We start from the raw sequence: 11,039 nt of genomic DNA on the forward strand, positions 1-11,039 counted from the left end.
ATGTGATGACTCTCATTTCAAACTCCATGTTTATATGTGCTTTATAGTTATTTTAGAATGCTTTAACAAACTATTCATGACTCCCACAATGAGGGTGGAGCACGTCTCTGCTGACCAAGGAGCCAAAAACAAGCTTGAAGTCCCGACATGAAGCCCCCTGTCAGCAGGAAGGAACTTTTTCTGTTGTTGCCAGAAGGAGGAGCTTGCATTGTGTGTCCTCTGCTATTTCTAGTACGATCATACATTAGAAGAAAAAACGGTTATCTTGTAAGATTGGCATATGTTCTAGAGCTTTCATTCCTTACTGAATGTAATTTAATTTGTTATGGTAGAATACAAAAAAAACAACAACATCATATTGGAATTGCACATATAAATCTATATCTAAGCCGATCTGTCCGGTCTGGCGTGGACTCTTTATCCTGCACTAAGTTGATCTCATTAACATTTTCTAGATTTCAGGAGTTTGCTGATGCATCTCTGCACCAGTAGAGCCGCACCTGTGCATAAACTATGCCAATCTAGAAAAAAAGAAGAAAAAAAACATCCTGTGCTGAAGGATACAGGAGGGATGCCAGATCGCCGGTGACTGCATCACGTTAGTAGTGAGCTAAACATAACATAAAGAGGGGGATGGGATGGGACTAGTGAGATTACCTCATCTAGTGCAAATTGTGTTATTACAACCTTCACAGCTGAGCTCCCTGCAAAAGAACTGGCATCTTATCTTCATTCAACAACAATATGCAGCCAGCTGATAATCACACCTGTGTACGTCGTATTGTTTTATCATACAAATCAATCAATCTGTTTTTTGGTGCAAGGATTTTAAATGTGCCCCGCGGTATTAATCTGGACAACAACAAGCTTTACGATTTATGGGCTCGTCTTTTTAATGGATTGGTATTCATAATTTATCGCAAATATGTTTTTTGTTTTTTTCAACTGCACTGCGTGTTGCTTTTCCCAAACAGGATCTCTGCTGTGCAACTATGTTGCGTTCAAATCACAGAAAATGATGTTGAATGACAAAGCGTTATAGCACGACGACAGCTGTTTCTATCCACTAACGCTTACATGTTTCTCCTGGAAGAGAATGATCCTCCATTCCGGCGGCAATTTCCTCGCTTTCTCCTCTTTTGTTCATTCAAAGCAGCGAGTTCATCTGCAGCAGCGCTCTCATTCCTCACAATATTCTGGGGTGGTGGGGGGGGGGGAAACTTGGTTGAGTCACTTCCACAAAAATCCTCAGGAGAGCGTCCAACCGAGGTTAGAAATTGGAGGAATAAGGACGAAAAAGAAAAATCAGAATTCCTGGAGGCACTGCTGGTTACGCACACCGCTGAGATGAGGTGAAATAAAATCTAAAACAACACGGTGTCGGTTGGAATTTAGGCGACAGAAAAGAGAAGGAGTGAGAGAAGTTTCTCGCTCTCCGACTCACAGCTGATGCTCTCTCCGCCCGTGCGAGCGATCCCAAACCCGGCTCCACGTCGGACTGTACCATTATCAATATGGGGGCCAGACGGTCAGCGTCAAATTATTTAACAAACACGAGATTCGTTTAAGATTATAAAGATATGATCAAATCTCCAGAAAATCGTTTTTAAACCAACATTTTAGTCTATGTACAAATTGTAGTCTTGAAAACTTTAAATTGTTTAATTCCGTCAAAAATTGTTTGCCCCCCGGTGTTTCGATCGGTTCTTCCACTCACAAAACTTCCTCGCCGGTTCACAGTCCAGATCCAACAAACCAACAAACCTTTGACTTTTAATCAGCGTGTTTAAAATTGATTACAATGCTGCTGGCTGAATAAAGCACATCATCTGGAATCACTCAAAATTCACAATGCGCTAAATTCCTTAACCATGACGTTAAGGTCTACAGAATGCATCAGGAGTACTGAAAATATGTACCCAAGTTCAACTGCAGTGACACTGATTACAAGTAAATACTAATTAAAAGTATTGCTGTTAAGGAAAAAAACTCTCTGTGATTTGTATAATAACGTATCACCCTTTTAGTATTTTTTCTTTTTTTGTTATTTGTTAGTCCAGCTACTGTCCCTGATCTATCTATCTATCTATCTATCTATCTATCTATCTATCTATGTAGCTATCTATCTATTTATCCATCTGGCCATCCATAACTTTGAAGACAAATAATTCTTATTCCTTTTAAATGAAATATAGCTTGTCCTGCAGCCACAGTTTGTAGAATTAGAATATTGTCACATTGACCCTTGCACTGTGTGTAATTTGGAACCATGTGTAGTTAACAATTCGTAAAACACTGGATTCATTTTATATTTTGTGTGAATGAAGAATGCCAGATTGCCCTCTTTGACTGGTCTTGGTTGGATGTTAGATGTGTGATGCATTAGACTGATGCATTAGACCACCCATATGTTTCCATGTGTTCTCATTAGTACCTAATTCTGTTAAATAATCCAAGGTAAAAGAAGTTCTTTAGGCTTGATCTTTGTCCCATAAAAGTGTGTAATGACTGCACCGTGTCTTGTCATCAGCCACCTGTGGATCCCACTGAGCATCTGCCAAGATGGGGGCTGGGCCAGGGGCTGATCGGCACGCTTGAGAGGGGACACCCTGTCAAAAGGACCCTAGTGGGGTTCTTTTGTGCAGCTGTTGAGTCTTGTTCACCCAAACCCCCAAGAGCCACCTGTTATTGCAACTGGAAAGCGGGGGATGCTGAAGGAAGTGGGGGTTGGGTGTGCTGATTTTCAGTTTCTATTGAACATCTCACAGTCTGCTTTTACTTGTAATTACATTCTTCCTGAAGTACTTCATGCATTCACACGATGACCCAAATATTTTTTTGAATATCCTCGTCCCCCCCAAGCTGATAAAACTCTGTTAATTATATCTATTTGAATTAATACACAACTATTCTTTAGATGCTGACAAAGCAAGCATTGATGAGGTAAACTCCATCTTCTTTCCAATAAAGGAAATCGTAAAACAGAGAATAAAATAGCTATATCTTTAGTTAAATGTTAGTTCTTCTTTTGTCCACCAAAAGTAAAAAAAAGAGAGAATATTTAATTTATTTAGGGAAAACAGAAACTATATATTGGGTAGTGCTTTGACTCAAACAATGAGCTTTTAGAGGTCACGTATTTCAATTGTAAATCTGAAGTGTTCTGCAGATGCACATTTTCAGATCCTTTGTGTTCCCTCTTCAACAAGCATACTGACACCCTCAAACCTTGTCACCCTTGTAGTTATTTAAAATACTTTTAAGATGTTTGTTATACATCAAATAAAGCAATAGCATTTCATTTGAGAAGCTCTGATATCTGCTTGAAAACATTGCACTTTTGTCCTGCACACTTTAGCACATAACTGCTGCATGAGCCAGGAGTCTCATCATGAAAAAAAAAATAAAAAAACGTTGAAGGCTAAGGATGAAAGCATTCCTCAGTATCAGGTGTGCGAGTTCATAACCACATAGGTAAGTGTGAGGATGAGCCATGCCAAATTAATTCACGATGGGCCACCAATAACTGTTTTGGAAGTGTTGAAATGTTGCACAACTCAACGATTCTGCAGACTGAAACAATATGCAACAATAAACTTGTGTTTTTACCACCAGTTTCAATGGAATAAGTCCTGAACCTGTGTTATATCTATTAGTGTAACACTGGGAAACTTCGCTGGCACTGGGAGTGGAAGAGACACTCATCTATCCATTTCTCTGTTCTTAAGTAAAGACCAGATGCCTGAGCTGCAGTGCCCACATACCTTACACGCAAGCCCTCACATACGTGATAGACTTCCTTTGATCGCCGCGAGTAGCTGAAAGAGGACAGTGAGAGGATAACACTGCATGTAAACAAAAATAATTAGTACCAGAAAGACATGATTGCGTCAATACAAAAACATCCTGAGAGCAGATGTAGTTATTGGAGACACAATAGAGGAGAAGAAAAAGTGTCAAATAAACAGAAGGCACAATCTGACAAGCAATAGCCAACAAAATAAGGACAAACAGACACTCTTGATAAGCGTTTATCAGAGAAAAGATTGCATCCTGAACCAATTGTCTCTAACTTTTGAGTGTGTTTTTCTTGAATAAATTAACTTTCAACAAGGACACAGAAATTTGGGCTGTTTATTGATAAATTTGCCAATGATAAGTTAACTCTAAATGCGAACACAAACAAGTTCTTCATGCAAGACAGTGGTTCAGTTATTTTCAGTATTTTGTAGTTTGATAACTTAAGTTAGTACCATAATTGACAATGACTGGGTATAAGCCTAATTAGTCACATTTAATGCATTGATTAATGATGATGCGAAGACTTCCATCTATGTGGACCCTCAGTAGAATTTGATTGGGGGAAGATGACTGTCCCCCACCCCACACTGAAACTCATATAAAACATTATTGTGTCGCCCTGTCAATCTAGCAAGAATGTATGGCCAATACAGCATCTCTGCTGGACATAACGTATATAACTAACATGCAACTATGATCTCAAATAGTCTATCTATTTGCTCAAATTTACATACATCGGAATTGCACATTTCTACATAGCGTTGCGGAATTGGATAATAGTTTTTCTGAAATTCCTGAAGTTGACTCAGAGCTTTCAGGAGGAAAAAGACACAGTTGCCATCACTGAAACTATTTGTGGATCATCAACTTTGCAGAAAGAGCTCCCATTTAGTTGTAACACATTTCTATTCGAAGGAGAATGGCCGTCGCTGCCACCGCCGCCAAGTCTAGAGGTCAGCTTCTGTGAATGGCAAGGGTAACCCTCATCCTGGTAATGAAATAACAATAGCAGGAATGTTCAGAATGTCCCCAGAGAGCACTGACCCTGCCTATCGTATAGACTGCTGAGTACACTATCTCTGACTTTAACTAATGCAGCATTTTACCAGAAGTAACATAATAAAACACTGGGTATGATTCCAAGCAATGGTGATTGATTTAATGCTAAAATATGCTTGCTTGGAATGGCCTGATGCGTTGAAGGTAAAACCTTCAGCAACATTTTTTTTTCTTTTTCTCATAAGACAGGAGTGATGTCACTGATGTTGGAGAAGCCTTTTGGTTCACTTTGCTGTCAGGTCTCGGGGTGTGGGTACTATTTTTGTTACCACACCATTGTCTCTACTCAGCAGGGTGAAAGGTCAGCTGCACCTGTAGGGGGGCTGTACATTCAAATAATTTACAACCATGACGTCTTTTGTTTCCTGTAGTGTGATTTAATCATGTCCTACATGAGATGTCACTTTGGAAAATTGTGTGCATACGTGCTCGCTGAGACAGAGTGTGGGAGAGTTGCCCGTTTCTTTGTATTTCTCTCTAGGGTGCTGGGAAAAAGCACAATGTTTGGTCTGAATCATTTGAATTTAGCTTCCCTCTCACTGCCTTGTGTTTGAATTGGGAGGTCTTTCTTTATTTCAAGTTTTACATCCAAGACTTCTGTAGTTTGACTATTTTGGATACAGTTTCTACTGTCTACTGCTTTGCATCCAGACAAGAGAGTGCATCTTAGCTGATACTGGACAAATTCTGGGACTGAGAGACTGAAAGATTGCATTACAGTACATGAAATCCCACACTCAGAAAATTGCCTGTCTTGACAATATTTCAGGATAATGATGCACTCATTGCTCTCGCTGCAGCGCTCCTCCTGTCTAATGACGCCACTGTTCACAAATCTTGATGTGAGACCACAACGCCAACCACCGGTCCCACTGTGCCAGTAATGCACCAGCACTGTAATAAAGTCAAGGACTTTAAAATGATTCAGAGAGATGCATAAAAGACCACAGCATAGATGTCGAATAATAATAATTTTTAGTTACTACTTTTAGCAGTGATTGAGGTTCAAAATGCTGATTCCTAAATTTTTTTGGATCATCTCTTGAAAGTTTCCATCAGAGTCACATTATAGTAATTTTTTTCAGTGTGAAATGTTTCTCTTGTTTTTGCTGGGGGAAACAGTAGTTCAGCCCTCATTCAAGAATTCACCAATCTCCACATGTTGAATCTGAGATAAGCACAAAAATGGTTTTTTTAATCATCTCTTCATATTCAGATTTACTGATTATCCTGAATGAAAGTTAAGGTACACAGGTTCAGAACAGAACACTCCAAACTCGACGGTGACAACATGTTGAACCTTTTTAAGCTAAAATATAGAAATACAAAATCTGAACATGTTTTTCAAGTCTTTGTGTGCAAGCTTTGGAAGTCACTTTGTTTTATTCTTCTTTATAAGATGTGTAATTAAGACTGCGGTAGTTAAGGCCTTTTGCACTTCTTCCAGCTTTTCTCTGGACTCTGCAACAACAGGTGGCCTTACCAGCCGCTCAGTTTCCAGTCTTCCATGAGGAATGGGATTCCACAGCAGAGAGCCTCGCAGACCATGACGTAATGGTCGAAAACGTGTTATCTGTTAGAAACAGGGCCAAAACACGTGGAGTTGGCTCCTCTTTCCGTTCACCCCTGAGGCCCCTCTCTCTATTTTCCTTTTCCTCGCCTCTCTCTCTCTCTCTCTCTCTCTCTTCCTCACCCCCTCCACCTCCCTTCTGCTCCACCGCACTCTCTGTTTATGAGTGCATGAATTGCTCCACTATTACCAACGTGCAGCCCACCACCAATCCCACAACTGCTTCAATAATAGAACCCCCCCCCATGCTTTCATTTCCATGGCAACCCCCTAAAAAAGGGAGGAGGGGAAGAGAGAGAGACAGAGAGAGAGAGAGAGAGAGAGAGAGAGAGCATTCGTTTGACCTCTGCTTCAATTTGTAAGGAGGGAAACCTGCACCACAACAGACTGAGTTTCACTGAGGTTAAATGATCAGACATGAGAGCACCATCAACAACTTGTGACGCTGCAAGGAAACTTTCAAAAAACTAGAAAGTAGCACACGGCTCTTTAACACACGTAAATGTGAACATGCCAATGCCATGTGAAATTTACAATGGAAGAACATACTACTTCAGCTGTGAATCTTTGTACATTGTGCCAGTTGGACCACAGTTAAGGCCAATAGAAGTAGTGTTGCTTTATAGGCAATGGTCAGAAAAAATGTTCGCCAAGTTACGACATTTTTCTTTATGTTTCTACATTGATTCTCTATACCACTCTCTCCAATTTAGGGTTGCAGGTAGCTGGAGCAAATGCCAATTGAGAATGGCCTAAAGCAATGTGCAAACTGCATTAATGTTTTCTAACTGCAGGAAACTAGGGTATCCAGAGAAAACCCACGCATGGTTGTGAGGTGGGAGTAGTACTAGTATAGTTTTACCCACTTGGATTTCTTTCTAGCCTAGTTTGATATTTTTTGTTTTCACTATTTCACAATTAAATGCTAATTTTTATTTCATGAGCAGTAAGAGAAGATACTTCTTTAAAAGTGCAAGGAACTTCTCTTTGTGTTTTCTGTCAAAGTGCTAATAAGATTACCAAGTCAAAACACTCAGCCCACTGGGACAGAAACTACCGATGTGGTTCATATGAATGAGGAGTCTTAATAGAGATAGAATGACAAGAGAGATAAACAAAGGGTTAAAGGTCTTGAGGTTGAGCCCTGGAAGAGCTGTGCAGCACATACGTATACACAGATGCTCATGCACACCCAGCTAGATTATGCTTTCTTTTGGATTAAAGTCTCTAGATTACAGTCAGGATTAAGTCTACACTCTTCAGAACTAGTGAGGGAGTATTTTCAGTGCAGCTGTAAGTATCGTCAACCTGGTTTTGGCTTGACACAGTTGCACAGTGAACTATTTGATTGTAGTTAATTGCTTGTGAGATTGTTTCCGGCTTCTCCTGAGGGTCCTAAAGACAACTAAAGTCTCATTAGGAAGATGCATACCACGGAGCAATATATAGTTGGTTCGTGTGGAAAATGGGAAAAAAAAATCCTTTGCATCAAATTTGTTGAATGATATTTAATGTACAAGGTTGAACCAGGTTAAAATTCCTACAAACTCATTGCATCAAATTCTCAAAGCAGTGACACCAATGGAAAGTATGTGCTTGTGATCTGCTGTCATGTGGTCTTATTACACGCTATAAAGACATTTGGTCTGCACCTGAAATATAGTTTGTGTCACAATTATGTAACTATACAGTTCATATGAATCCCAAAGTAGAAACGCAGCAAAAACAAAGCATGACTGAACATGCTCTTGTTTTTTCAATTGATCTATCTAAAAAAAAACAAGAAACATCCTTGCAAAGTATGTTTTATGCATTTCAAATTAAATCCAGCCTTTTATCCTAAGCCGAGTCCAAGATAGTGGGATGGCATGTCCTCGGGAAGCAGGCGAAAAAGAGGGTGAGCTCAGTAATCCCCGGGGTCCTTGGCCTCCCAGTGTGGTGTCCTCAATTCTCCCAAGTGTGTGCGAAAAATCCCCCTGACAGCAATCTTTATTATTTGCCTATAAGTGGTTTTGCTCCACCTCCAAACAGAATAGAGATGGAGGGATTTAGGGCACATACAGAGAGATAAACTAAAGACAATGCGAACGTCACAGCTTTAGAAATACAGTAATCTCAGAAATAAGGGCAATCCTGAAACCTAATGCCTGCCACGGGGAATGGAAATTCTAACTAAACACTAAAAAGAGGACAGATATAAGCTTTAGGCCAAAATGCAGGACTGGAAATGAAAAAGTAAACAAAAGCTAATCAGTTGAAATGAATACTTTAACATTCAGTCCCGTTTTCTAATGCAATTATGCACTCACATTTTAAATGTAATGTGGGAGTCTGTTATGTATTCCAATATGTCTCATCAAAGCAAAGACGTTGTATCCTATTAGCTGGACAATCCTAATACCATTGTGTGATAAAGCTTATTAAGTTATACTCAGGGGGATGCACTCAAATAATATTCAATTATCTGTGAAAAGAAATATGTTTAGGGTGACAGCTGCCGCCTGCTTTTTGACATTAACACACAGTATCCCACACTTGAGAAAGACTTTACAAAACATGACAACACAAAAAGCTATACACTCAACTCAATTCAAGTCATTGAACATATAAAAATCGAACTTTGAAAAAGACTGCTTTTTTAAATACCAACTGCAGAGAGCATTTTCTTTTGTTGCAGTCATTTATTAATTTATGAGAACGTGAATTGAGGCGAGGGGATAAGAAGACAGAAAATTGAATTTGGCTGATAACATCTGCTTCTTAATTTTCTTTCTGACATCTTCCAAGGACATAACAGAGAGATACCTTGATTTATTATTCACCTTTTGATTTGTTTCGCAGCCTGACTTACTACAATGGTAAATCAAAGTTTGTGATCTTCACTACAGGAAGAGCTCTGATCAGGGTTTTGCTCAAGGAGACAAACCTGATGATGCTGAAGACATAAATCATGTGATAAATCTGAGGACACAGCAAAGTGACATTATATATCACATTATTGAAGGAGACGCTAAGACATACGGTCAGAACTAGATTTTTATCCCTCGGTTAACAGTGTGCAGAAAGATGTGCATGGTCAAGGGTATAAAATATATAGTGTCATCAATCATGCAACCATCTTCAATATCTCTCTATTTAGGGTCATGAGGGACTGCAGCTTATGACTATCAATGAAGACACAATTCGTCAAATAGAATAGGAATCACCAATTTGCCTCAAATGCACGTATTTGAACTGTTGGCGGAAACCGGACTACCAAAAGACAAATCATGCAAGCACAAGGAGAAATGGCAAAACCCATTCAGCAATAACCCCAACCTGGTTCAAACTCGTCATCGTTCTGCAACAAACAGAGTGGTAATATAAAGAAACAAATAAAGAAAAAAACTTTATGTAAATGTCCTGTTCACTACAATAATCCATCACTTGCTCAAACCATTGCACTTTCCAAAGTAATTGTATATTTGCTGCAAAACATGTCCAAACTAATTTTGTTAATGACCAAGGTGAAGGTTATTTCAGGTCAACTCAAGTCTCCTAATAGAGTCACATCTACATGTATCTGTTACTCCAGTCATCATAATAAACATCCTCTTACCAGCAGCAGTGAGATCACTGCACAGTGACGATGACGCTTGAAAAAAAGATATGCATATATTCTTCTCACATATTGAAGAATATTCCATTTACACAAAATCCCTCATATCATTAACCTAATTGTTTCTTTATTTCATGAATCAACACTCCTAATATTAGTCTTTTTAATTTAATTCCCACATTTGAACACATAGCCATGAATTGAAGATGAGACAAAAATAATTTCCCAGAGAATAATTCCACATTTAGATGTCCAAAGTTAAACAGTAGACCTACTCATATGCAAACATGCAGCACACACAGACACACAACGTCCATGTAGAAGTTTCTAAGGAGACATCAACATTGTGAAAACAGATGAGGAAACGCATGTGGAATTCAAGGACTGTTCACTAGTTCATCACTTCTTCCATGGTTCGTCACTCTCTCTCTCAAAAAAACAAAAAACTCTCCATGTTGAGAACAAATAGCTTCATTCAGACAACAGACCAGTCGGCGCTATTCAATGTTCCTCTTCATTATTTGAAGTAACAGGATGCTGCACAAAGAACTCACACTTGCTCAGAAGGCAGACATATTCATCCAAAATATAATCTTCCCTCAATAACTTAGATCTTGGTTTTCTGTCAAACACGATGCCAAAGCATCAGGAGAAAGCTGTGAAATATCCAACACTGAAGATAAACCGGTAATAATCTCATATCATACAGAGGCACATGCAGATATGGTACTATAAGTAGCAGTGTAGTCAGTCTGGAGAGAAATACACAGAGTCCATATTTAGCAGTTATCACCTTAAAACAAAGCCTTTTATGTCCTCCAGAAATGTGTGATATTCCATCCGAAGCATAAGCCATCTTTCATCAGAAAATACCTGACTGAAATGCACAAACTATGAATTCAAGGAAAACCAGTCAGGTGGCCTGAGACTGTTAAGATCACTGTAGCTCATGCAAAAGAACAGCAGACAACAAATAGAATACACACATTTTGATTAGAAAACCACTTCCTT

General features: G+C 39.1%; 1 protein-coding gene across 5 annotated transcripts in view; it reads right to left on the reverse strand.

Annotated features, from left to right (window-relative positions):
- The window catches only part of map7d1a (MAP7 domain containing 1a), a 37,929-nt gene extending 36,551 nt beyond the window's left edge, over positions 1-1,378 (reverse strand). For all 5 annotated transcript variants that reach the window (XM_080501135.1, XM_080501133.1, XM_080501134.1 and 2 more), the window contains exon 1: positions 1,078-1,378. In XM_080501135.1, coding sequence (XP_080357261.1) covers positions 1,078-1,147 — 70 coding nt within the window. In that variant the 5' untranslated portion in view covers positions 1,148-1,378. The remainder of the gene's footprint in view (positions 1-1,077) is intronic.
- Positions 1,379-11,039: the final 9,661 nt, after the last annotated feature.

This window comes from Blennius ocellaris (genome assembly GCF_963422515.1).
Source record: "Blennius ocellaris genome assembly, chromosome: 8".
Taxonomy (NCBI): domain Eukaryota; kingdom Metazoa; phylum Chordata; class Actinopteri; order Blenniiformes; family Blenniidae; genus Blennius; species Blennius ocellaris.